The following is a 27,763-nucleotide window of genomic DNA, read 5'->3' as shown; positions in this document are numbered from 1 at the left end:
CGCAGTAACACGCGTGTGCGTGCGCCCGTTCGTGCCCCCGCATCCTATAGAAATCTATAGAAAATGTACGGCGAACGTGACCCCCTAACCGCACCCCCCAAGAGAGGGTCTCGATTATTACCCCCTTCATCCCGTGGGCACGTTTTCCACTGGCGGGTCTCCTCCCCTGATGCAAATAAAAAAAAAATACAATAATAAAAGTAAAATAATTTCATAAGTATTCAAATTAGAGAAATCATAAAAATAATAAAACCACAGTGAGAGTGGCAATCATCACGGCGGTAACGCTGACGATGACAGCGGCGGCAGCAGTAACACGGGGGGAAGCCGCTGTCTCGCAGGGCGGCCCCGGGCGGGCGGCGGGACCCCCCCCGTCCCCTCCCCGGTCCCGCCCCCGCCCGCGCCGCACGTGAGCCGGGTGCGGGGCTGGCTGGCGGCGCGCGTGCCCCGCGGGCAGGCGCGGCGGCGGCGGCGGCGGCGGCGGCGGGAGCTGCGGGCGTGTGCGCGGGGAGCGCAGCGAAGGCGGGCGGGGGGGAGCGGCAGCGGCGGCGGAGGCACTTGGAGGGGGGGGGGGACGAACCGCCGCACACTTTTGGCCACTGCACGGGAGAGGGGGGACGGAGGCTGCATGTGCGCAGCGTCGCTCGCGGATCTCCCGAGACTGATCTCAGCATCCCGCAGGCTCAGTCAAAAGCAGCGACGAAACATCAGCCGCTGCCAGACATGGATGAAGGAATCTCCCGCTTGCCGGAGAGGCAGCTACTGGAGCATAGGGATTTTATAGGGTAAGGCGCCGGGGCACTATCTCCGTCTCGTATCTCTACGGCGTTTCGTCTTCTTGAGAAAGTGCTGCGAAGCGCTGGAAGCGGCGCCGGCTCCCCGGCGGGGCGCGGGGCTCGCCGCCTCCCTCCGCTGGCGGACCCGGGCGAGCCCTTGCCCGGCGCTTCGGGCAGAGCGCTCGGCGCCCGTGTGCCCACTCGAGGAGGTGCTAGGCAAGCTATCGCTGCACTTGCCGATGCTGGATCTTTGTGTTTTTCTCCAGGCTGGACTACCCTGCCCTGTATATGTGCAAACCCAAAAGAGGCGTGAAGAGGGACGAGAGCAAGGTAAGGATAAGTTTCTGGGGCTCTCTTCTCGCTTAAGTGCTTAATTTGGGCTCGCTGAATTTTGCAGAGTAGCTTCGCTCCCAAGAGCATCCCCGGGGGGCTGCGCATACAACTTGCCCCCCGAATCACAAGTGGGTTTACGAGAGAGCTGGCACGGCGGGGAGAGCGGTGCCTTGACGATAATTTGCGCGGCATGTGGTCCGCATGACATTTGTTTTGGTTTTGATCGGCGTTCCGAGGGACTCTGCCTAACGCTTGGCTTTTCCGGGTTTTGCTAATTAGGAAACGTACAAACTGCCACATAGACTGATAGAAAAGAAGAGGCGAGACAGGATTAACGAATGCATTGCCCAGCTGAAGGATTTACTGCCCGAGCATCTGAAACTAACGGTAAGGTGCCCAGGAGCGTATATGCCCGTGCGGATGCAGGCGCCGGCAGCCTGCCCGCTGCGCATCCCCGGGACGTCGGGCTGCCTGACTGCTGCCCGCCCGCCGTCCTGGCCCTAATGCCTCGGGGGCCGGTCTCACCCAAGTTAACGGAGGCCGCATTTGGCGGTAGCCAAAACGTGCCGGGAGGTAGCCAAGCCGCCCCCTACCCTTGCCTTTGCAGACGCTGGGACACCTGGAGAAAGCGGTGGTGCTGGAACTGACTTTGAAGCACTTGAAAGCACTAACAGCCTTAACAGAGCAGCAGCACCAGAAGATAATTGCTTTGCAGAATGGTAAGCGGGGTCCGGGGGGCAGCGCCGCTGGGGCGCACCGGGGGCGGGCAGGGGGAGGCGCGGAGCGGGGCGCTCCATGCCGGAGCCGCGGGTAAACGCTGTCCCCGCTCGGTCTCCCCCGCAGGGGAGCGGTCCATGAAGTCTCCGGTGCAGGCCGACCTGGACGCCTTCCACTCGGGCTTTCAGACGTGCGCGAAGGAAGTGCTGCAATACCTCTCCCGCTTCGAGAGCTGGACCCCCCGCGAGCAGCGATGCGCGCAGCTCCTCGGCCACCTGCACTCCATCTCGTCGCAGTTCCTCCCCGGCCCTCAGCTCCTCTCCCCGCCGCCGGGCCCCCTCAGCAAGGGATCCTCCTCCTCTTCCTCCCCGCCCGCCCCCCCCTGCGCGCCGGGCCACAAGCCGGAGGGCCAGGCTAACTGCGTGCCCGTCATCCAGCGGACTCACGCCGCCGAGCTCAGCGCCGAGACCGACACGGACACGGACAGCGGCTACGGCGGAGAGGGCGAGGCACGCCCCGAGCGCGGCCCCGCGGCGGCGGCCGGCGGAGCGCTGCCCGCCCTGGCCATCAAGCAGGAGCCGTCGGGGGACGAGGTGCCCCCCGCGCCCAAGCGGCTGAAGCTGGACCGCGGCGGGAGCCCTATGCCCGGCCCGCCGGGGCTGGCGGCGCGGGGAGCCGAGGCGGCGGCGGCGGCGGCGGCGGCGGCCGCGCTGGTCAGACCCGACGCCGCCCTGCTGGGCTCGCTGATGGCCCTGGGGGCGGGCGGCGGCGGGGCCCCCTTCGGACAGCCGGCGGCGGCCCCTTTCTGCCTGCCCTTCTACTTCATCTCCCCCTCGGCCGCCGCTGCCTACATGCAGCCCTTCCTGGATAAAAGCAGCCTGGAGAAGTATCTCTACCCCGCCGCCCCCATCCCGCTCCTCTACCCGGGCATCCCGGCCCAGGCGGCCGCCGCCGCGGCAGCCGCCGCCGCCTCCTTTCCCTGCCTCTCCTCCGTGCTCGGCCCCGAGAAGGCGGCGGCGGCCGCCACCGGGCTGCCCCCGACGCCCCACCTCCCGCACCCCTTCGCTGCCGCCGCCGAGCCCGGCGAGGAGCCCGAGCCCGCAGCCGCCGAGGAGCCCGGCGCCGAGGGCCCGTGAGACGGCCCGGGGGCTCCCCGCCGCCGCTGCCCTTCCCTCGGACTGAGGGGCCGTCGGGCCCGCACTTGCGCCCCCGGGTTCCTACGGAGGGCAGGGGTCGCCGGGTCCGGTGATCGCCGGGAGCTGGCGGCCGCGGGGTGCTGGGCCCGGCCCGGGGGAGTCCCGCTGCCGGGGCGGCAGGTCCCGGAGCGGCCCCCGCAGAGGACCGTCGAGGATAAAATTTGCTACTCAGTATTTTTTTAATGTTTGGCTTTATAAATGCATAAATAAGGAAGACAAAACAAAACAAAACAAAAAAAAAAAAAAGAAGAAGAAGGAAGAAAACATAGTAAGGATACTTTTTTTTTTCCTCTATAAATAGAGTAATTAAATGTGGCACCTTATTTGGAATGGGTTTATACATTGTGTCCCTAAGTCCCACTTGGGAACTTGCACTTGTTGTCCGGGAGACCTGGATGGGTTCAGGGTGAGGGCGGGGAACGAGGCGAGGGAGGAAGGGCAGAGCCCAGCACCTGTGCTAGCACTTTATGGAGAACCGGAGTGTGGAGGATGCACCCTGAGCCCAAACCTGCAGTGCCTTGAGCACCCGGGGATGCCGCTGGCTCCAGCAAGTTTTGGGTGTGCAAGGAAAGGAGGGTCAGACCCATTACATAACCTTGTGTTTATTTCATTATTTTTTTTGGCTAAGGTATACAGGTGTGGCAAGTGCATTTGTTCTCACCCCATCTTTATTTAATTCAGTATGTTCCCGAGAGATTTTTTTCCCCCAAACCTTGCTGTATAAAATGAATGTTACTGCACTGAACTACAAAAAGAAACCCCCTTCTCTTCCCCCAAGAAAACACAGAGCAGCTTGTCAGCCTGAACTCATTTTATCCTAAATTCCGAGTGACACAAACTGGAGGCCGTAGGTAAACACCTCGCTGTGCAACCAGAAACGATTAACCCAGTTGGGGTAAGTTTCCCATATGGGTTTTTCCCTCATCCCATGCTCAAATACTGCGTTTTCCCTTTCTGGAGACAAACCAGACGCCAGATAATCACACAGATAAAGCTTTTATAATAAGGCTTAAACCAAGACCTTGCCTAGATATTTTTAGTTTGTTGCCAAGGTAGCACTGTGAGAAATCTCACTTGAATGTTATGTAAGAGGTGAGACACCACAGCCTGGCGAGGAGTGTGTGCGTGTCCGGGGTCCGTCAGTCCGTTTGGTGCATCTGCTGCTGCTGTTGCTACTGTTTGCCTCAAACGCTGTGTTTAAACAACGTTACAAAAAAAAAAATCTTACTAGCCTACAGAGTGGCTGTATGTAAATAGTTGTTAATACATCCAATTAATGACGTCTGACATGCTATTTTTGTAGGGAGAAAAATATGTGTTAATGATATTTTGAGTTAAATATCTTTTGGGAGGATTTGCTGAAAAAGTTGCACTTTTGTTACAATGCTTATGCTTGATACAAGCTTATGCTGTCTTAAATTATTAAAAAAAAATAAATCCTGTCTGCAAGAAACCAGCTGTTTTAGAACAGTTTAGTATGTGATATATTAGAAATCAATCTTTATATTCAGTATTTTCCAGCACTCCATGAATTCTATTATCTAAATATTTCCACACTATTTTGTGATTTAAAAAATTCTTAATAAGGAATAAAAACTTTAATACACAAAATGGGGCTGTCTACTAATTAAAAATGCAATGATAATACATAATAATTGGTGCATTGAGCTTCAAACTGTATGATTGTGTGTCTGATGATGATTTAATTCACATTTTTAATCTGGGTTTGAATTTGCTGGGTTTCCTTTAACTCTCTCTGGCAAACTCTGGTTTAATATGTGCACATTTCACAAAGCAAAGTGTGGAACACATGGGTTTCTTCCTGACATCTACTTTTTTCCCCTCTTCTTTTTGCAAAATACTAATCTTTAAAATTAACACTTGTCAGCCCTGATGCTGCATGGGAGCTCCCTTCGCTCACAAGGAACAAACTTTATGATTTGCCTGACAATCTAATGACGTATCACAATCTCTGCAGGAATGAATGATGGGTGTCCCAGCTTGGAAATACTCTACAAAAACCACATATTTTGTGCTGAGGGGGAGAGGGAGAGGAAGAGGAGGAATAGAGTGGTGGAAGCAGGTTGATCATTCCTAGCATGGAAATGCAGCACCCTAAAGGCTTCAACAGATTGAATAGCAGAGCTGCAGATCACCTTTGCTTCCAAAAATTCTGGCAGGGAAATAAAATTAAAGGAACACCTCAAACAGTAGCCAGTGTTTATGTAAGAGAGAGATGAAGGGAACGTTCCGTGCTCCCTCTGCTGGTTCTCCAGTACCGGTGACTACAGTGACAAGGAATGAAGTTGGAATGGAATAAAAAGTTCCTAAGATTCGTGTTAATTCCACCAATCCCTTAAAACACAGGGCGAATTATAAATTGGATGAAAAATAAGCACTTCTTTTAACTTACTCGAGTAGGATTACTAAGAAAGGCGTCTTCACATGGAAGCTCTAGTAAATTTAATTCCAATTAGAGATACATGTGGGCTATCTACAAATACCAATGGACACATAGACATGTTTTTTTCCATAAATAATGGACCAAAGGCTGCCACAGTGCACCACTCTTCCTGCCAAAGTAAATTACTAGGTAGGGAAATGGGAAAAATCTGTGTCTGCCTCCATCTGTCTTTGGACCTGGTTCTGCTCCCTGTGTTTTCACAGGAATGAAAGTGAGCTGGGCTCAACCCTTCCCCTCGGTAACTTTGACCTGCATACTTGAACAGCTTAACACTTGTTACGCCAGCATTTAGGCCGGGATGAAGGTGCTCATGAGTCCTCCTGCCAGCTGGGCAATCGGCCTGACTGAGCACAGGGCCTTTCCTGCCAGATCACTGCCCCAACACAAAGGGTGGAGCCAGAGCACGTCATAAAACCCTGTGCCCCTCGTGAGGAGTGCAGCTTAAACCCAAGCATCGGCAAGGCTTTAGGTCTCCTTCAAATTTTCTTCCTTTGGGAATATGAATCCATTTAGGTTTCACTGGGCTATAAACCCAGATCCTTAGAGGGCTTTATCAATTTCAGTATTTACCATGTACAGTAACAGGAAGGCTTGTTTTTATTAGCCCCTGGATCAAATGTGCCAAATGACTTCACGCCAAGTTGCAGCATCAGTGAAATCTATTACATTTTATGACATAAAACATAAAGACAAACTATGCGTTTTCTGATAATCTCAATGCCTAACAAAAGCAAACATGGGGGAAAATGGTTTGTAATTGAGGCTGATAACCCACTGCTGATGGAGGCAAAAGGCCCATGACAGGAGGGACCCTAGTGTCAGCCTTAATTATTAAATTCCAGGCTTCCTCAGATCCCTTTGGAGTCTAAATCAATTTGTATGGCTTGAATTTTCTTGAGTTTAAAAACAATCACAGAAACACTGGACAAGAGCTTCCCATCTTTAAATACACATACCCTTATAGAAGCACTGAGAGTGCAGGACTGGGTGCTACATTTACTGTTTACACTTGAATCCATATTCTGTTGTCCCATAAACTACAAGATAAGTGATGCAAGCTTGATTTCTTAAGCAATAAACGTTGAAACCAGATTTTATAATCCAGTATATCATAGTGGCATGACAGGCTCCATTAGAATGTGTTAAATCAAGATGGTGATGATTGTTAAGCCAATAGAAGGCAGTATAATGTACCTCCAACTAAAGAACAAGGAATTTTTATGTTTGGAAGTGTTACAGCTACAGATCTTGACTATCAGCCCTGTTTGAGAAAGGCCTGACCTACCATTTAAGCCATGTGAGCCCTTTTCTGGAGCACAATGAGCCTTGGAGTAGGTCCCGAGTTTGTGTTTTGGGCCTTGTTTGTTTAATTTTCACTTTAGTCAGGGCACACTGAATGTCTGACATCCAGCAAGCCTGGGGACTGCATGCAAGGTGTGTTATAGCACCTCTAAATTCCTGGCCTGCCCTGTAACCTGGGTCTTGCAACGGATTTCCTTTTCCCTTCAAACTTCAGCTCCTGGAATCATGTGATCCTGGCCTTCTTTGAGAAGTTTCCTGCCTTCTAGTTGTAGAAATGAACAAGAAAGTACAACCTCGGAAAAAGAAAGTAACAAAAATGCCGAATTTTCTCTGCGAAAAAAGCCTTGGATTTTTTAAAGCCAGTTTCACTCTGCAAAGTCTGAATGTCTGTTGCGTGTCTGGTTCTCCTGCAGGCTCAGAGCAGCTCGCTGGGCAGCAGCAGAGAGAAGCCGGTGGCTCACCTGCCGCCAGCAGCAGCTGCGTGAGCCCCGGCCACGTGTGGGCTGGGTGTGAGCAGGGCCGAGCTGCTCCGCTCTCCGCATCCTTCCCGCCGCTCCAGCGTTCCAGCCCGCAGGGCTGTCAGTCTGTCACAAGCACTGAATTCAGGGCAGCCTCGATGCTGCAGGAGCTGCCCTGCTGGGGCCGGGCTGCTCTGCCTGGCTGGGCTCACGGGGCACCCAGGGGCAGCACACCTGCTGCTGCTGCTGCTGCTGCAAACATTCCCTGCCCTGCGTGCACCTCCCGCGCCCCAGAGGATGCAGGCGATGCCTGGGGCAGGCCAGAAGAGATTCCCTGATGTTTCAGCAAGCAGGGACTTTGATCCCAGGCAGCTCTGCTGGGTCATAGGGACCAAGGAGAGTTGTTTCTCCTGCCTCCATAAAGCCTTGTTGGTTGTTTGTTTGGGTTTTTTACTTTGCTTTTTGCTAGGTGTTTTATAAGCATGAGACCAATGCACTCTCACAACTATGTAAGTTCTAGGGAATAACCTCAGGAAAAGAGCCATGTAGGTATGGCACCTTCTTCCTCAGCAGAAAATTGTCTCTCCAAGTGTGTTTGGATTAATACCTGCAGCACAGAGCCAGATGAGCTGACAGACGCTGGAGTGGATTCTATTCCCACTGTAGAAGGTTGCCAAGGCTCCAGCCCTCCTGTGAGTGGCAGGCAGGCCCTCAGCCTTCCTCACATACGATGTTGTTTGCAGAAGAGCCCATCCAGATGGGAGCAGCAGTCCCTCTGCATGGGTCTAAGAGCAGCGACCCTGACCAGCATTTCTGTGGTATGGATATCGCAGCTTCCAGCAAAGCTCTTGAGGCTGGGCCCTAGGCTCCAGCTGCAAGACCTGGAATATGAGTATCCATCAAAACCAGTCATAAGCCACCAAGAGCAGACTCTGTAGCAATAAGGCAGCGTGAAATGTGGGGAAAAAAAAGCTTCTCTTCACAGAATCCCAGAATAGGTCAGGCTGGAAGGGACCACAGTGGGTTATCTGGTCCCACCTCCTGCTCAGGCAGGACCATCCCAGATTGCATCACAGGATTGCATCCAGATGGTTCTGGAATCTCTTCAGTCAGGGAGATTCCACATCATCTCTTGGCAGCAAGATTTCCAGAAGGTGTTTGCAGGACTACCAGCAGGAGAAACGGTCTCCTTTTAACATGTGAGTCAAACTCTTGTTCTGCATGGGACTGAGAGGCTGGAAAAGACCTAAAGCTGGAAAATCTTTTTATACTTTGCTTGCAACGAGAGGACATCAGTCTTAAGCTGTGCAGGGGAAGGATTAGGTTGGACATGAGGGAAATTTTTTTCAGTGAACGGGTGATCAGACATCAGAACTCCCTGCCCAGGGAGATGGAGTCACTGTCCCTGTAGATTTTTAAGTAAAGTCTGGATGTGGCACTCAGTGCCATGGTCTGCTTGACACGGTGGTCTTCGGTCGTAGGTAGGACTCGACGATCTCAGAGGACTTTTCCAGCCTAAACGCTTCTGAGACGCTGTGAAAAGAGGTCTGTCCCACGCTGGGTTTGTCCGGAGGGCAGGAGCGCTCGGGCAGTACCTGCGCACGCACCGGGCGCGTCAGTGCGGGCAGCACTCCTGGGAGGCACCGCAGGGGGCCATGGGGCCGCTCCGCAGTGACTGTGCCAGAGCGTCCCCGGCGGCCCGGCCGGTTCCCTGGCGGTCCCGCCCCGCTCCGGGCCGCTGTCCTTCACCGGGTCCCGCCCCGAGCCCGGGTGCGCGCCCGCCCCTCAGGCCGCCGCCGCCGCCGCCGCCGCCGTCACGCGCGCGCCCGCGTGACCGCCGCGCACGCTGCCCGGCACGTGCGCGCGGGGCCGCGCCCGCTGCGGGGAGGGCGGGAGGGGGAGTGGGCGGGGCCAGCGGTGGCGGCAGCTGCCATTGGCCGGCGCGCGGCTCGCGCTCCGCCTCCCCTCACACTGCCCCACCTCCCCTCAGGAATGGCCGCCCCGGGGCGGGCAGGGCCGCGGCTGCTCTGACAGAATCACGGGGTCAGTCAGGCTGGAAGAGTCCTCTGTGATCGTCGAGTCCAACCTGTGACCGAACATCACCGCGTCAGCCGGACCATGGCACCCAGTGCCACGCCCGGCCTCTCCAAAACACCTCCAGGGACGGTGATTTCACTGCCTCCCTGGGCAGCCCATTCCGATCTATGATCGCCCTTTCCGTGAACAAATTCTTCCTACTCTGCACTGTTGCGGTCTCACCTTAATGATTGTGTCTAGTTTTGGTCACTGCAACGTAGGAAAGAGATTAAGTTCAAGAGAGTGTCCAGAGCAGGGATGTGGAGATGGTGAGGGACCTGGAGGGGAAGCCACACACGGAGCAGCTGAGGGCGCTTGGTCTGTTCAGCTGGAGAAGAGCAGGCTGAGGTCAGAGCTCACAGCAGTTCTGCAGCTTCCTCACGAAGCAGAGACCCTGATCTCTGCTCTGTGTGACCAGGGACAGGACCCGAGGGAACAACTGGAGCTGTATCAAGGGAAGGTTAGGGTGGATATCAGGAAAAGGTTCTTCCCCCTGAGGCACTGAACAGGCTCCCCAGGGATAGTCACAGTCCCAAGCCTGACAGCTCCAGGAGCTTTTGGACAGCTCTTGGGCACATGATGTGACTCTTGGGGAGTGTGTGTGCAGGGCCAGGAGCTGGACTTGATGATCCTTGTGGGTCCCTTCCAACTCAGCTCATTCTGTGATTCTGTAATGTCCAACCTAAACCTCCCCTGTCCTCTCAGAAAGGGCTGTAAGGGGTTCAGAGTCCTGGCATTCAAGAGTTTTGCCCAATGCACATTGCAGTAAACTGAATGCAACATTATGCACATATGGGCCAATTTTGTACAGAAATTAATAATTTCAGCCCTTCAGGGCATCAGCTGGAGGGTTAATAAATCAGGGGAAGCCTTAGTAGAGGCTGTTTTTAAACTTCGATTCCTCTAAAATAACAACATTGTTACTGTGATATGGAATGATAGAATGGCCTGGGTTGGAAGGGACTTTAAACACCATCCAGTTACACTCCCTTGCCATGGGCAGGGACACCTTTCACTATCCCAGCTTGCTCAAAGCCCCATCCAGCCTGGCCTTGGACACTGCCAGGGATCCAGGGGCAGCCACAGCTGCTCTGGGCACCCTGTGCCAGGCTCTCACCACCCTTGCAGGGAAGAATTTCTTCCCAATATCCAATCTAAACCTGTTCTCCGTCAGTGTGAAGCCATTCCCCCCGTCCTGTCACTCCAGGCCCTGTGATTAGTCTCCCTCCATCTTTCCTGTATCCTCTTGTAGGTCCCTTTGTTTCAAAACAGAGGTGGTGGCAGCACTGACACAGTGGCACCTGTTGGACAGAACAGCAGGATCAAAAGATAACACAGCCACCTGAGAGGAGAAACTGAGGCTGCAGCCCTGGTATGCTGCATGTTTATGCGTTTATTGTTGTAAACTCACTGGAATAAAAACAGATCTTCACAGGAGCAGGGTTGGACCTGGCATGGTGGTTTCCTCTTCCCCAAGTGCAGATTCTAATCAAACAGGCTAAAGCTATTTCTCAGTGAGTAACTGCTTAATCATTCTGTGCAAAGCAGGGCAAGATCCACCAGAGGAACAGTGCACACGTCTTTGAGAGCATCTTTTGGCACAGGGAGCAGGAGATGCAGAGGTGAACCTCCTGGGAAGAAGAATATTCAAGTCCAATCACCTACTGAGAGATAAATACTCTAGGTCCTGAACTGACTCAAAGGCAGGGCTGCTCTTCTTCCAGCGTTTTGTGTGAAGAGTGGTGCCCTCTGTTGTTCCAGGGAGAAGCTGCTGGGAGTTAGGGAACTGGAATCACGAATGTGAGGTGGGTTTGTTTACTCCAGTGCTGCAGACTCTTACAGATGCTCTGATTTGGACAGGGTCTGTCACGCAGAATGCATTGTCATGAGCACTTCATTTTCCAGAGCAAAGTCAGAAATGAAACATGTAGAGACAAATGGAACAACATGACTAGGAAAAAATGCTTAAACATTAGAAAATCATGTAGAATAAGCAAGAATTCCTTAATAGCTGCTATGAAGGTAATTGAAGGGTATGGGAATGTGTGTAGACAAAGGGTCAGAGTTCAGGCTGTTTTCCCTTTGACATCTGTTCCCTGAGAGAGAAGGAGCTACCTTTGCTTACCAAGCTGCCATCATCAGATAATGCTCCTTGGCACTCCTAGTCCATCTGCAGAGGCAAATGTGTTTGTGTGAACCTGGGCTGCACGAGTTCCTGCTCCCTGGCACAGCAGAGGAGTTGTGTTTGGAGTGCAGTCTGCTCTGCAGAGTGCAGAAACGAGAACATAAAGATACATCCACGTCTGCAAAATGTGAAGTGGCTTTGAAAAATGCCTGACTGGTCACAGGGCTAATTCTGGTGTTGTAAATGACGAGGTAAGTACAGTTATTTAAGATGACCTTTGAGAGCAATCTGTGTGCCATACTCCAGGAGCCAGCCGTGGGAAGCACGCTCCCATCAGTGTCCTGCCAGGCCCAGAAGGCATTTCCAGGACTCCAGCTGTTTGCTATGATTGCTGAACATGCACAGTCTGCAATACCTGCTTTTAAAATACACAGTAATGTCACGGGCTTGCTTGAGGTTAGTAACCCTAAGGCAGTGCATTCCAAGGAGCAGAGGGCAATTCAGCTGCCTGGCAGAGCCAGTGGGAAGGTACTGCATGTCCCTGACTTTTGTTTGCCACAGAGATCACTACCTGTACCTTCAGGAACAAAGCTGCCTGGTCTGGGGCAGCACAGTGGTAGTTTAAGTCTAACCTAGCACTTTCCCTAGTGTGTACAGTCACATCATAGAGCAGAATCACAGAATGGCCTGGAATAGAAAGGACCCTAAAGATCATCCAGTTCCATCCCCCTACCACGGGCAGGGATCACTATCCCAGGTTGCTCAGAGCCCCATCCAGCCTGGCCTTGGACACTGCCAGGGATCCAGGGGTAGCCACAGCTTCTCTGGGCACCCTGTGTCAGGGCTTCACAGGGAACAATTTCTTCCTGATATCCAACCTAAACTTTCTGTCAGTGTGAAGCCATTCTCCCTTGTCACTCCAGGCCCTGGTTAAGAGTCTCTCTCCATCTTTCCTGTAGGCTCCCTCCATGCACTGGAAGGGCACAATGAGATCAAACCATCTTTATTTTTACAAGTCTGTGAAGAGAGATCTCCTCCTTTCCCCAGATGTTCCTGATACACCCACACAGCAGTGCCTTTGGGATGCAAGCCTGATTCCTTAACTGAAGGCACCTCCACAGTGCAGGAATCTTGTGAGCTTCTGGCTGACCTGAGAAGCAATAATACAATATATAATAATATAATAACTAGGCAGAGTTACCTGAAGAAGAAATCAGAACAGACTCAAATCACGCAAGGAGCTGAACTCCTGCATATGCTGAAACCCACATGCTAAAATCAACAGTAAATGAAGGTAGTGATTTTGGAAAGTTTTAAGTTTGAAACAGATGAATCAATTAGATCTCAAAGGTAAAATCTTTACTGGTTGAACCTGGTGCAACACTTGCTAAAGGAGAGAATAAGTCTCACCTCCTTTGAAGTGCTCTCATTATTCAGTTTAGAAGGGATATAAATCCTCTGCTATCAGGAAGAGGTTTAACCTCTGACTGAAGGGTTAGGGAAAGCTTCCTCTGCAAGTAGGTTATTTTGGCAACACTGCATCAAGGGTAGTTTACTGCTGAGCCCAGGCAGCTCTTTCTACAGAGCTCGAGAGTATGTTAGGCCAGGTGCCCCCCAGCCTGACTGAACCATTGCAGGACAACTCTGTGTTGCTCAGAACAGACTTTTCAGCAAAAGGCAGTAAATGGAGATGAAGGGCTTGTACTCCTTCTGGGAAAGCCCTGCACTTCCCTGGGCTTTAGTTTCCCAAGCTGACATAAAGGGACAATAACATCTAATAAGGTGACTATATACACATATATGGGTGTGCATACACATAAATGGTATGATTGGGATCATTGTTATAGTCATAGTAACATAAGAAAATAGCTTTCCTTGGGAATTTTAGGCTGTGTTCTGCCACTGAACAAAGATGTTAAGGTACTCACACTGCCCAGGTTCCTGCTTTTGCAGTTGCTCACAACACCTGAATGCTTGTCCCATGTGACTGCACCCTGGGGGCAGTCCATTCTTCCAACCACAGGAGGAAGATGTTCCTAGAAGTAGGTGCCTCTTGCTGTAAAGTTCCTCGGATAATGTACAAAGGTAGCAGCAAGAACTTTATTGAGCAGAACATGAGATAAGGTACTGCAGCACTGATTATTTATTGTCCTGTCAGATGCCAGCAGCTGCACTAATTGTTACATTCAGATGGCTGATATCTTTAAATGATCTCTGAGCATCTTTAAATGAACTGAGCAGCAGGGACTCTCTGTGCTCAGACATGCTGAGGGGTGCTCATTCTCAGCAAGACTCTGGTGTAAGTGCAGCTGAGGAGTTTGTTAGTTAATTAAATTTATTTGGAGCATGTAGAAAACACTTTGGAATTGGAAAATTATGAAAAAAGGCACTTTCCTACAATTCTAACTCTTGTGTGCAATTCTAACTCTTCAGCCACGAATACCAAAGGGCACTTGGGTATCAATGGAAAACTGTGAGATGGCAGCCTGTCATGGTGCATTACTGGTTACATGCACATTGCTAGAACATCCTAAGACTTGCAGAAACACTGGAACATTTAGGACCACCAAGCAAATCCCAGCCTGTTCAGTCAATTATTTCTATCAATTAGGTACAACACACTCCCAAGGAGCACTTGCAAAAAGATTTAGGCTGCCTTTGGTAATAGCAGCACTTTGCAAGAAGTATTGAGCAAAAGTTGAAATGAGGTTTTATTCCTTTACTTGCTTTTCCTTTTTACACCTTTAGAAAAAGAAATCTACTTAAAGCTAAACAAGAATTCACCTTCAGAAACCCCCAGCTTCCCTCAGCACACCTGCATCTTGCTCTCACTGCAAGGTAAAGCTAACTCTGAGTGACTTCTTGTCACCCTCTAGGTAATGATATGAAAATACACTTCATGCTGCAGTATCAGGATGGCACAACCAAGTTCAGGACCACGTTGTGCTCAGTACTATTTGCAAAACAAACAGGAATCGAGATCCTGTTCCCCATGGGGCCTGCCGTATATAGAGACAAAGTCAAAGGGGATGAGGCAGTATTATCTCAGGCTTACAGCTGGGGGACTCCAATCCACAGGGATTACAGTACCTTCCCCAAGGTCACACACAGGAAATCTGTGGCAGAGCTGGGAAATGAAACAAGAGCTTCCCAGGCACGAGCAAATACACCAGTCACGGGACAGTATCTAAAACTGAATGCTTCAACCCACATCTGTACAGGTTTCAAAAGCTTCCAGGCCTGCTCACAAACTGCAGGAATGGCATCATTTGTGCATCAGTTACACTGGCACTGTGAATAAGACATGTCTCTTTGTAAGTATTACTGTGTCCTTTCTGAAAGAACGCCTTTAAAGTTGGAATGTTGGGTGCCTCCCTACCACGTGCTGTGTATTCCTAGAAAATCTGCTTCCCATCGCAGTGCGTGGCTGCTGCGTGTACTGCTGCCCTCTCGTGTGGGCCTGCTGGGAACTGCAGCATTGGCACAGTCCAGGCGACCCGACCATGTGGCGCCTGCCCCTGGCACAACCTTTCACCCCAGCCCTACAGCTAATGGGCATTGCTGCCTTTCTCATTTGCTCTGTCACTGTCTCCTCCATGCTTGCTTTGTGTGTGACACAAGCAACATGACAGTGCAGAATCCAGGTCATAATTTTGGCAGCCACGCTGCAGATCTGCCAGGTCAAGGAAACGCTTAAGACAACGTTGTAGCAACAAAATGTTGTCAAAGGTCAGCTAGCACTCTGAGATTTCCCTTCAGTGTGCCAGGAGGGCCAGTTACACCTCATCAATCAAAGTTCACCTCAGGCTGATTGGGACTGCTAAAGCCAAATCATCTGTTCTGGGAACATAACATTTCATGAACAGCAGTTTGATACACACAATAAAAGTTGTGGCAGGTAGTAATCTAGGAGAAGCTCCACAGGCAACCACAAAGAAATTCCAGTTATTTCACACTTAAAGGCTGGCCTGACTTTCATTCTAGCAATAGCTCCTGATGGTACTTCTGTGATACCATGTCACTGGCTGCAAAGTTGCATGATTCACTTTCCATCACACTGGCACTGGAAGAGACTTCAGGGCAAATACAAAGTAGGTTAAAGATGTTTTACTTGGTCTACATCTCACTCCCTTCCCTCCTTTTTTTTTTTTTTCTTGTTTTTTTTTGTTTCTGTTTTAACCAGAAGCCCTAATTTTAAAAATACCTAGGCAGGAAATTATTGACACTCATTGGTGTTGCATTGGATTAGGTGAGTTTTTTAAGAATACTTTGCTGGAGCTCTTCTGAATACCTTTTCTTCAGACTTTTGCTCATTAAAAATAAATAACAGAAACCTTTCTTCCCTGTAACTTGACCCAGGATTGAATATTAGATCTTTTATGCTGCATTTTCCTAAGTTTTCCAATAACCAACTATCTTCCTCCTTTTACAGAGGGGTAGAACAAGACAAAGCATGTAGCTGAAACAATAAGAACAGTCTGGTGTAGTGGCATTTCCCCTCCATCACCCTCCAGATGTCTGAATAGAAGTGTGATGACAGTCTCTCACTCTTCCAGAGATCCCTGTAGCCTTTCCACAGCCATGGATTCAGATCCAAAAAGCCTCTAGAAATCAAACTTCAGATTGCATGGGGGAGAAGCTCCAGGGCTGCCTGTGTGGCAGCAAGGAAGGAGGCACACACAGAGCCACCAGAAGTGGCATGAGGATATAGGCAGTGCCTGAGTTGCTCAGACAAGCGGTGAGGGTGCTCAGGGAAGTTTATCAGCTCTGATTGCATCAGTTCCTTGTTGCACTAGCAAATGCCAAAGAGGCTCCTTTCCAATCAGCCCTGGACAGCACACAGAACTCATTGCAAAAGATGGGGAAAAAAAGTACACAACATTTTCCACCTGGAAAAAGGGAACAAAATAGACCAACTGAGATTGTCTCCATCCAGTATTTCTGGAGAAAGTTAATGATGAAGCAGTGGTTGACCCAGAAAATACTCATTAACACTAGCTACAATATCAAAGGTAGCAAATATATCATTTTCAAGTAAGGCAATAATGGGCACCATTGCTCATTGTGCCCTACTTCAGACACCAGACATCCTAGTTGAAACAATCATTAAAAATTTGGGTTATAAAGGAATAATACCTAGCTGACACAGACATAACAGGCAGAAGAATTCAGTATGGCTTCTGAACAAAATGGATCATTGATCTGGCCTGGTTTTGCAACTCATTAGTGGTCCAGTTACACTGAGCTAGTTAGTGCTGCAGCAGCCACATACAAATACACCACTTTGTTCTTTAAAGGCAAAGCAAAAGATCAGAAACATCAGCTGTAGCCCTGGCTCTGCTGAGCACGCTGGGAAACCTTAGTTACCACAAAAGCCAGCCAGCTGACTGGCACAGGAGCAGGAAAGGGCACCTTTCAGGGCACAGGGCCTCCACAACTTCCACAGCCCTAACAACAACAGCGCCACGTGCTAGGGCTTCAGTGGAGTTCGTGGCATTGTCCTATTGCCAGTCAACAGTGCCACTACTGTTAGCTCACTTCTCCTCACATCTAATGAGATTAGGCTCCAGTTAGCTTAGGAAAATCCATTTGTTGGGATATTAGACTAAGGACTGCATTTGGATGGCTTAAATCACAAGTCTCCAGCTGCATCAAGTTCCCAGCCTTGATTAGCTCAAATGATCTCAAGCAAGCCTCACACCCTCTCTGGTCTCAGCACAGTAACTACACCTGAATCTGGCCTAAAAGGCCTTCTGCTCCTTGTTCAAAGATTAATTTCTTCCTGCTCCCTGAAGCATCAGGGCACCCTGCATTTGTTGTGGGAAGAATCTGTACATTCAGTTCACCTCCAAGTGAACCTCTGCCTCTTTGCTTTAAGTTACACCTCCCCCGAGTCAGTGACCAATTCTGTCATTTCAGGATTATTGTTAATTTTAGTGACAGTTCCTCAGCTGAAAACAAGCTCCTCTTCCCTCTTGCAGTGCCTGGGCTTTATCTGATTGAGATTACAGCACACTTACAGTAAAGGAGCCTTGGCCCTGCCTTCAGGCCCGGTGTTTTCTGACAGAATCCCAGCAGCTCTGTCGTGAGATGTGCGCAACATGAACAATGCAATCCCAGCAAACCATGAACTGTAAAGACCCAAAGTTTCAGAGGGGAATTTATTGTATGGGAGCATATCCAATACTTTTTGTCAACCATTCATGAGAATAATAAAAAATAGAAGCTTCTTAAATGACAAAAAATATAGTTACATATAATACAGATTTTCATCTTGCATTGAAGCGGAGCAGTAATAAAATGCTCACTCGTGTTTTCACAGTTTGTGTTGCTTCTCTAGGTTAAAGCATCAGCAACTCAAATGTTCCAGTCAGAACCCCTAGTTAGCAGTTTCATGGGATGATGGCGAGGGTGAACGCTCTCAGCATTCTGACACACTTCACAAGTACAGCAGGCACACTTGATCCATTTCAGAACTACTAACATTTTCAGAGGTACCAGCTACACTTGAGGCATCCTTGCTGCAACTGAAAGGGTTTTGTATCAGAACATGTTTTTTAGGCCCCAGTCAGACACACAACTGTGGAACACAAAAATGTCCTTAAATTCAATCTGGTTCAAAGGGCTCCAAGTTGATCCTTTGAGACCCCTTTGTTCTGCTCTCACACGCACCACACATGAGCACAAAGCTCTAAGCAGTACTTGGTCACATGTGTAAAGTGCTTGCAAGACCACAAAGGATTTAACATTCTTCAGCACTCCACTTAGAGACCTAAAGGCATTCACTGCATGCATACATTGGTATTTACTACACACACTGACACCCAGCCCCCAATATTATTGCAATAATTCTTTGCTGGTATAACAGCTCATACACCAAGTTTCACTTATTTAATTTTCTACAAACATAGGAAAAAAACACCTGAAGAGAGCTAGAACAGCTTTCAATCAGTCACTATATTGGCATTGAAAGCTTTATTTTTGAAAACTTTAAGCAGCAATACTGAATAAATAGACAGAATGATTGTTTTGTCATCTCCATACAACTGATGGCCTTCATCCAAAACATTAAAATACTGTAGCAAATAGAATAAACATGCACATTTCAATGTTCTAAAAAAAAACCCCAAACAAACAAACAAAAAAAAGGAGGTGTAATATAAAAGTAACACTTTGACACTTTTTTTGATACAGTACAGACCATTAGAGACTATTTTCTGGAAAAAATATCTGAATACAGTTTTGTTATTTACATATATCATTAAGGCCCAATTCACTCAAGTTAATGCACATCAGGAATTTATATGCTTCAAGGTAACTCACTAAAAATTACAAGATCGATGTTTCTTTGATCATACTCATATGATCCCAGTTCACTACAATAATGCAATACTCTCCACACTAAAAACAAGGCAATTGCTGCCCAAGAGGAGATGTTTATTTCACTAAAGGATCTTTTTCCCTCTTACCTCATATGTTTGCATATTGTTAATGCTAGTAGTGGCAGTTCTCTTCTTCAAGAACTTCCTCTGAACTTGCCAGGGTTTAGAAAAGCAAGCAATCTCAAAGCTAACATACCATTTCCAGAAGCAATTCAGGCACTTGGGAACCTAAGTCCCACTAAAAGATACTGGGAGCTGACTTTTTAGAGTGGGACTTGGTTTCTCCCTTGCTCAGGCATTCAGACTGTTCACCTTAGCCTTTACCTACTGGCTTTTCAGATGCTCATCCCCCTCTTTTCCCCTAACAACATAGCATCTCCATCCTCATGGATGAGAGAGGTAACACAGTTAATTTCCATTAGTAATAAATTACAGGAGTTCTCCATATAAATTCCCTGTGCACTGGAAAATAGTGCTTGTGTATTCAACTATTTAACGCAAGCAAAAAACCCCATTTTTATCATGCTGCCCAGTAAATAATATGGCACTTGTTAAAATTAGTATGTGTAGCTTCCTTTCTGCTAATGCCCTAGGAGGTGTGGAACACTTCTGAAAATGGACTTTTTGTACAGTTGTAAAGAAAGGGTGAGTTTCTGCAGTTGATCCGAAGCAAAACTCTAAACGCCATAGTGTGAGGGATTTTCTAACTGTTACACATGGGTCAAGTCACATTTAATGCAAGGGCATGCCATTTCTTTTTGGTTTATTTACAGAGAGAGTGAAAATGCTATGGAACTTCAGCCTGGGTGAAATTCAATAAGCAAGGGGAGTATGGTGGGGGCAGGGGAATTTGTCAGTGTCTCACAACTGGCAGGTCTGGATACCAAAGCCTCTCCTTGGCCACAGGAGTGGCTGAAGCTGCAAACACTTTTCAGATCACCTTGACATGTGCCAAAGCCCTGGCAGGGAGGGGCCACTCAGGGGTGCTGAAGTGGTCACTCCTGAGCCAGCTCCAGGCTGGTTCCTGTGTCCAACAGCTCCTGCAGTCAGCAGGTGCTACTTTTTAACTCAAATGGCAAATTCCTCCCTTGATTCTATGACAAAGCTGTAATTCAAGCCCTCCAAAGCTGCTCTTACTCTTCCTTTTAATCCTTTTCCTCTTCCCTCTGTCTTACAGAATAACCTGGCAGAGAAAGAGAGCAGGTTTTGTGATGCAAGAGCCCAATTCAGCTCAAACTGACATCTGTGGAAGATGGACCAGTCATAGAATATGACAAAATCATTAGCTGGGGTAAATATGCTGATCTGCCTTAAAAATGCTTCATTTCAGAACAAGACTCTTTCCCCCCACCCCCATGCAGCATAATTTGGGCCAGACTTTGCAAGGTGCTGAGTGCCTCAGTTCTCTAACATCAAGAGGTGCTGAAGATGCAAGATATCCACTGGAGAGGGCCATTTTATTTCTGTAAATTGAACCCAGAATGTAAGGCATATATGCTCAAGTACCTTGGACAGATATTGTCCCCAAACTATGGATATTTTACACTTTTATATATATATATATATATATATATATGTATATATACACACATTCTTTTTTTTTTTAATACAAATGTATGGGCACAGTAAACATGAGCACGGAATTGTGATAAACTAACAGTAAAATGGGTGAGCACTGCAAAGGTTCCTCAGGTAGGAATATCTCATTTTCCAGTTTGCTCACAAGGGAAGATGGAAAAAAAAAAAAAAACCTGATAAGTCAAACAGTAAAAATTCAGAGTCCATTTGGAAAGGTCCTTTATATATTCACAGCCTTATCTGTTGCTGTAAGTCTAAATACAGCAGCATTTTTAGAATATATGATGCCATTAATAAAGTGGAAAGAAAAAAAAATGCATTAAACACTCAAGAATCCTTCATCTTCTGCTATATCTTTAAAAACTTCCATTTGTCAGGAAGCTCATTTATTTAGAAAAGGAGGCTTAAATTAACATTTATCTGCACATCAGTGAATCAACACAAGAGGATGCTACGAGTTAAGTATTTTTCTATGGCTAAAAGCTTGGAGTTTCCTAGCAGTGGTAAAATCCTGACCATGCCAAGGAGGGCATCAGGAGCCCAAGTCTTCAGCACTGCAGTGAGGGCACAGTGTCCCCCCTTGTGCCCAGGGGATCTCCAAGGTGGGGATGATGCTGTGAGTTGCTGTCAGAACTGAAATCCAAACCAGGGAAGGCCCATCCCTTCCCTAACTCATCCATGAGGCCAGCCCCCAACATTTACAATGTGTCCCACTGATGCCAGTCCCTTTCTCCACAAAGCTGGTGCCCCCTGCAACAATCTCACTTCAAGGCCTGCAACCAATGAGCTATATGGGAGCAGCTACTTTCTGCAGGAAACCCTTTTTGTATAATTCTTTCTTAGCTTTGATTGCATTAGAGCAATATCAAGATGTGATAATATTCTCTTTTCATATGTTTTGAGAAAAATGACCACCAAATGCGTGAATTTTCTGCTTGGAAGCTTTACATTCTCTAAGTGACTGTCTTTCAGAGGGACCAAATGTCTCCACCAGGGAACTGAATGAAATCCTGGCCTCACTCCTGTCAATAAGAACTCTGCTATTGACTTCTTGGGACTCTGCCAGGTTTATTCTCTTCACAAAACTTGAGTGGATTGTGGAAGGTTGGAAGTGGATACTCATTTGTGTTGTGTCTTTCTTCCCCTCCAACAGCAAGATTTGTAACAAAACAAGAACACTGTAATGGCTAGCGAAAAAATTGAAGTACAAAATCACACACAGTGAAAGCCTCCTACTCTCTTTTGGTAAGATATATGAAGACAACTTCTTACATTGTTCTTTTCTCAAAAGGCATATACAATGTGGCAAAATATTTCAAATATACATTCTATATAATAAAATATCATCTAACTAGTGCATCCTCAATCATATGCTGGAAATATTTTTACCAAGCCAAGGTTTAAAATCCATAAATCTTCTGAACACTAGGTGCTTCATTCAAGGCAGATACAACAGCAAGTAAATCCCACAAGCTCACTTTTCAAGCTTAAAAGGTAGCAATGGATGGAACATGACATATGATGACCCATGACAGAAATGAACAAAGTTAGTGGTGAGAAACCACTGCAATGGTTCAGCACCCCTCAGAACTCTGCATTGCAGGTTGCTGTACTTGATCAGATGGGGGATGTTGGTACACACAAATTAAAGTCACCTCGTCAGACTGACACACAGCCATACGTGATAATTCACAAGTTAAAAATAAAAATATAAAAGGTCAACATTCACAGGTCCATTGATTAAAGGGAATAAATTAAACTTCAGAAAAGTTGCATACACGGTTTCCTTCACCCTCAGTCTTCCATTTATGACTATACAAGGAACAATACTTTCCCAAACACTTCTGAAATGGCAAAAACAATGAAGGTTTTTGCACTCAAGCTGTGTTGACAGCAAGGTCATCCTTGCCAATTATGAATCGAGACAGTTCCTGTCTCTTTAGCATCAGTGCACAGGGTATGGCTCCAAGTGGTGTTGGAGGAAGAAGAAGAAATAACACGGTGGTGTAACAAAAAAACAAAACAAGACAAACTTCTTCCATTCATCATTGGCTGAATAAAATAAAGTGTGTCTTGTCCAGGGTACCTTGCTAGGTCCTCTCTAGAAGAGGTACATACTGTCATACATAAATGCCCTCTGGGTTAAAACCAGATGACAGGGGGTTCTGTAGGATCCGAAGGTTACTGGGGAGTTGCCTCGATGAGCCAGGGCGCTTCAGTGACCCAGATTGAAAGGCTGGCTCTGCATGAGAAAAAGGGCAATTAGAAAAGTCATCAGCAGGCCTGCACCTCTCCTCCTCCTCCTGTATTGCATTTTTCTTAATGCAATACAGAAAAACGAATCCACATGTAACAAACAACTGAAGTGTCTGGCTAGGAAGTGAGGAGATCTAAGGTGCACACTTCCTACTCACTTCATAGCAGAATGAAACCCACACAAAAGAATTACCTTCCCACGAGAAACGCGCACGCACACAGACACACTTAAATGGTGATGAGCAAAAAGAGCTTGAACGTGTAACATGACTCAAAGCTTCAGCTTCCTCCCTACTTAAAAGTTCCTACAAGCGCTGCCTTTGAAGGCCTGGCTGTCTTTTCTTCTCTCCCCACCCCCTTGCCCCCTCAGTGCCTTTTGGTTATAAAGTTTTCTGAGCAGAGGGACAGACCCAGCACAGGAGAATGCCGAGACAAAGAGCCCCTTGGACACAGAATGATGGAAAAAGCACCCGACTGTGCTGGAGCTGCAGCTCTGACACGCATTCAAAACGCTCCCGTGGTTCTGCCCAGGAAACTCCCATCCAGATGTGGGCACGTGCAGGCTGTGCTGATCTCACTGGGGGCAAAGGCAATTCGCACCCGCAGTGACAGCCATCTGTGCAGGACTTCTGCACGGCTGGCAGCCCAGCTGGATCGGCTCCTGTTCCCGTGCGGCTGCTGTCTGGGGTTTCTGGGGGTCCAGACACATTCCTTTTTCTGCTTTGACAACACCCCCACCAGAAGAGGAAGAACCCAGACGAACAGCAATGTCAGATGTACGATCACGTTCTGTGCTGGCAGCCAGCCACGGCGGCCCCTCTCGAAAGCTGCAGGCTTAATGCGTTGCTGATGGGACAAACGCATGCCCGGGCACAGTGGGAGAGAAGTTCTCCACATACTGCTCTTTATTTAGAGCCTGCTAAACCCTTGGAATGAAAAGAAGCACTCGACAATGCGCTCTCGTAGTGTTTTGCTAATGTCTTCACTAAGGGAGCATTCACTTCACGTAGGAGTGCCAGCGTTAAAGTAAACGCGGCAGTAAAGGCACCGCCCGCCCCTTCTCCCTCCTTCCCTCCCTCCCGAAGCATTCCGAGGGCTGCACCTCTCTCGAGCTCCACATGTGGGGCCTCCTGCTCCACGGGGTCTGCCGGCAGCACCGTCACCTTGGTTCCCGTTTGCTGGATGAACTGCTGCAGGTTCACCTGCCGCAGCTCCTTGGTCAGTTGCTCCAGTTCTTGTTCCCTGTCCTGCCAGGAAACAGAAAACATCTCCTGAGCAAATAAAGCAGCATTTCATGACCGTAGTTACAGTTGGGCAACTAATGCTTCTCCTCTTGATGAGAAAGCCTCCAATTTTTAAAGCTCAAATGCAAATTGATGAGTTGAAAGATATTTTAATCTTGTAATTTAAGAAGCCAGTCAACACTCACTAGCACTTACAGAATGACAGAATCAATTAGGTTGGAAAAGACCTCTAAGATCATTAAATCCAACCCATGACCCTAATTGGGTTTTTCTTAATGTATTTTATTTTTATATTGCTTCTTGGATGACTAGCAGCTGTTTCTCATACCACCTGAGAAAAACTTTGGCACATCAGCAAACAAACATAATATTGTGAATGTTGAAAAATTAATTAACTGAGCAGCAGTCTGGCACTAAGTCTTACTTCTTCCTGAAGTGTCCAGCACAGCTTGGACAGCTCATTTAATTCTTCTGATCTTAAATTAAGTAAAATTCTTTTCTCTTCTTGTTCTTTGCATTTTCCATTTAAACTTTTTTGGCCAGAACCTTCTCTCTCTGCAAGGGTTTTGTGCGATGAAGCCAAAGCCTGACTGGTTCCCCACCCCTTCAAAGCACAGATGATCATTTAGGATCTTTTTCTGTACTTCTGTCATGATATGCAAAATTTACAACTCTGAGAGATTATAACAGTCTTGGACTATTATTATTCCCACACACAGAGGTTGAGCTGCTTTAATCTTTAACTTCAGGCATGCAATAAAATATTTGTCTATCTCCTCCCCCTCAAAGCTCCATAATGCAGAGCTCAGTTTATTTTCTTGTGGACTTCCAGATTTGTGCACCTTTAGGTTTAGAAGATCACTGCAAGTCTGAATTGAATGGGAACTTTGCAAAGAAAACAGACTATGAAAAGTACCAAGCCAGAAATATTTTAACTCCATCATAGCCTCAGTGAATGTGACTGAGGATAGATAAAACACATAAAGAGAACTTGAAGTTTTCCATCAGTGCAAATCCTTAAGTGTAGCATGTATGGAAACTTAGCATAGATAATCATGGCCAAAACTGCTTACAGTTTTCATCCATTTTGCTTTGGATGAAAAACTTTTCCCCTCCCTCATCATCTAGGAAAACCAGCTCATATTGACATGGTTCTAAGACAGGAGTAAGGATATGAAATCCCTTTACATATTCACAGTGGAATCACCTTATTACTACTGCAGTGCTGCAGAATATATTAACTGTGAATCCTGGGAATCAGCAAGGACCACAACTCCTGCTGATGTGTGGTGCCTTAGGACTACCTTACGTGGCACATAAAAATCCCAGGAGCTCCAATCTTCCCTCCACCTCATCCAGCTAGCAGTGAGTTCCTTTATTCTTTCATGCTCTATCAAGTTCCAGGTGATATCATTAACTTTAGCAAGGAAACAGGGACTGGATTCTCTTTTGACACATGTGCCACAAATGCCTGAGGTGTAGAGAAAATAAAATCCTGAACACCAGCCAGTCAGCCAGGAAAAGAGGGATGTTGTTCTTTAAAACCAAAGCTCTGTAGGGTTGCAGGTACTTTACTTTAGCTCTGTACCTTTCCAGATGCTGCTTTTGGACTGTTCTTTGTAATTCATCTCTTTTGGTGGCAGACAAACCTAGCAAAGATCAGAAGTTTATCCTCAGAAAAGGCTATGATGGTGCAAATTACTGCTTTTCTTCTCAGACAGTTTGAATGAGCAAGTTAAACATGGGTGAAATAAAAACTGTCTGCACTCCAAAAAGAACCCCACAAGCTGAAATGTGATTTGAAAATGAAAGCAACACATTCTGCCTTTTACCCTGATTCACTTTGGAAACTTTTTTGTGTTGTCTTTCATAGGCTTCAGATTTGTGTAAGAGAAATTAGTCACAGTCTTTGACTTTCTCTAGCTATGGATAAAATGACAGTCTTACCTGTAATCGCTTGGTAGCTTGGCCCAAAGACCTTTCTACTGCTTTAATGCCATTTTCCAATCTCAGACTCTGCTGGCCCTGAATATCAATTTCTCCCTTCACCTTCTCGATCTTTTCCTTGACCTCTTCTTCATTCACCTGGGACTCTTGAACTTCTCGCTGCAGCTTCTCTGCTTCAAGGCCACTCTCCATGTTGTGGATCTGAGACACATAGTCCTTGAGCTTACTCTCACACTCCAGGATCCTCTGCCTCATCTCCTGCAGCTGCTCCATCAGCTGCTTTTCATTCTCTTGTTCGATCTGCAGCTCGTTTTCCCAGAACTCTTCCTCCTCGATCTCCACTTCGTTCCGTTTGATCTTCTGCTCCAGTTTGAGGATTTCTTCTTCCAGGCTGGCATTGTACTTTTGCTCCCAGTAGCGGATCTCGGCTTCGTTGGACTCCAGCTGCTTCTCGATGCACTGAAGCTTCTCCGTCTGGAGGTGGATCAGTTTCTTCAACTCGTCCGCTGTTGTTTTACAGTTGTTGAGCACCTTTTGCTTGAACTCGGATTCCTTGCTCTTCCCGAAGATGTCCATTAGCCCCTTGGCGCCGCCGGTGAAGGTGAGAGATTTCCTTTTCGGCTCCCTCCTCTTCATGGCCTTATCCCCGGGCTGCCTCAGCTTGGCCAGGGGCGGCAAGCTCTGCCGGTACAGAGTCCTCTCGGGGATGCGCGCCACGCTGTCCGACGTGGGCCGCTCGCTCAGGGAGGGCCCGGTGCGCCGCAGGATCAGCTGCACGTCGCTGGCGTACTGTCCCCACTTGTTGAGGGACACGATGGGGTTCTCGTGCGGCGCCAGGTGCCGCTCCGTGTCCCGCCACTTCTCGATCAGCGTGTAGCGCCCGGTGCGCCCTGCAAGGGAGCACAGCGTCAGCGCGGCCGCGGGGGGGCGCCACCGCTCCGCCCGTGAGGGACGGCACCGGGACGCGCTGGGACAGCACCGGGACAGGACCGGGAAAAAGGGGACACGGCAGGACACCACCGGGACAAGGGACACGGCGGGACAGGACGCTCCGGTCCCCCACAGGCTGTTTCAGCGCACCCGCCCCTGCCGCAGCACACGCTGCCCGCACATCACCGAGTTCGCCTCTAAACCCTCCCCGCGCAGGGCGGGAGCGGCAGCAGCGAGGAAGGATTGACCCTAAGGTGAGAACCGTGGAACTGCGCAATCCCGGGACTGCCGGCGGGCTGGGACGGACTGGGATTCATGGAATCGCACAATGGTTTGGGTTGGAATGGACCTAAAGATCAGCCAGTTCCATCCCCCTACCATGGCAAGGACACCTTCCACTATCCCAGCTTGCTCGGTGCCACATGCAGCCTGGCCTTGGACACTGCCAGGGATCCAGGGGCAGCCACAGCTTCTCTGGGCACCCTGTGCCAGGGCCTCAGCACCCTCACAGGGAGGAATAAAGCAAGTGACCCAGCAGGGTCACATAAATACACCCATTGAGAACCTCTAGGCCAAGAAAACAAGAACAGGAGTCCCAGATCTTTCATGCAGCCACATAGAAATATCCAATGTGGAGGCAGTGTGTTTGCTGTTAAACTTTAACAGCTGCCTCTGACTGATGACTGACTGACAGAGCCTCAGCTCCCCTGTTCATGCCTTCCAGTTTGTCCGGACACTGATCCAGCCTGGGCCACAGCCTTTGATGCCCATGGCAGCGCTGCTGATGTGACAAACCTACACTGAGGAGAGCACAGGGACAAGAGCAGCAGAGGCTGCTTGAACTGTGAATGAGCAATCCCCGCACAATGAACGGGCTCCCTGCATAATGTTGCCATCTGTACCAGCAGCTCCCACATCCCCACTGGGATCCCAGCCTTCAGGAAGAAGCTCAAGTCTTTCTGTAAGTGCTGAGTTTTTC

General features: G+C 48.4%; 2 protein-coding genes across 4 annotated transcripts in view; one reads left to right on the top strand and one right to left on the bottom strand.

The window, feature by feature from the left end:
* Positions 1–557: 557 nt before the first annotated feature.
* BHLHE41 (basic helix-loop-helix family member e41) lies at positions 558–4,633 on the top strand. Its single transcript, XM_054631445.2, has 5 exons — positions 558–785; positions 1,043–1,106; positions 1,389–1,496; positions 1,717–1,828; positions 1,953–4,633. The coding sequence occupies exons 1-5, from the start codon at positions 724–726 to the stop codon at positions 2,960–2,962; spliced, it is 1,356 nt and encodes a 451-aa protein (XP_054487420.1). The 5' UTR covers positions 558–723; the 3' UTR covers positions 2,963–4,633.
* A 12,956-nt stretch (positions 4,634–17,589) lies between these two features.
* Positions 17,590–27,763, bottom strand: part of RASSF8 (Ras association domain family member 8) — a 74,525-nt gene continuing 64,351 nt past the window's right edge. For all 3 annotated transcript variants that reach the window (XM_077178362.1, XM_054632129.2, XM_077178363.1), the window contains 3 exons: positions 25,855–26,744; positions 23,766–23,910; positions 17,590–22,649 (listed from right to left, as the gene is read on the bottom strand). In XM_077178362.1, coding sequence (XP_077034477.1) covers positions 22,528–22,649; positions 23,766–23,910; positions 25,855–26,744 — 1,157 coding nt within the window. In that variant the 3' untranslated portion in view covers positions 17,590–22,527. The remainder of the gene's footprint in view (positions 22,650–23,765; positions 23,911–25,854; positions 26,745–27,763) is intronic.

The sequence above is a fragment of the Agelaius phoeniceus genome, chromosome 5 (genome assembly GCF_051311805.1).
Source record: "Agelaius phoeniceus isolate bAgePho1 chromosome 5, bAgePho1.hap1, whole genome shotgun sequence".
NCBI lineage: Eukaryota > Metazoa > Chordata > Aves > Passeriformes > Icteridae > Agelaius > Agelaius phoeniceus.
Note: the sequence above shows the minus strand (reverse complement) of the source record. Positions and strands in the feature narration are given on the sequence as shown.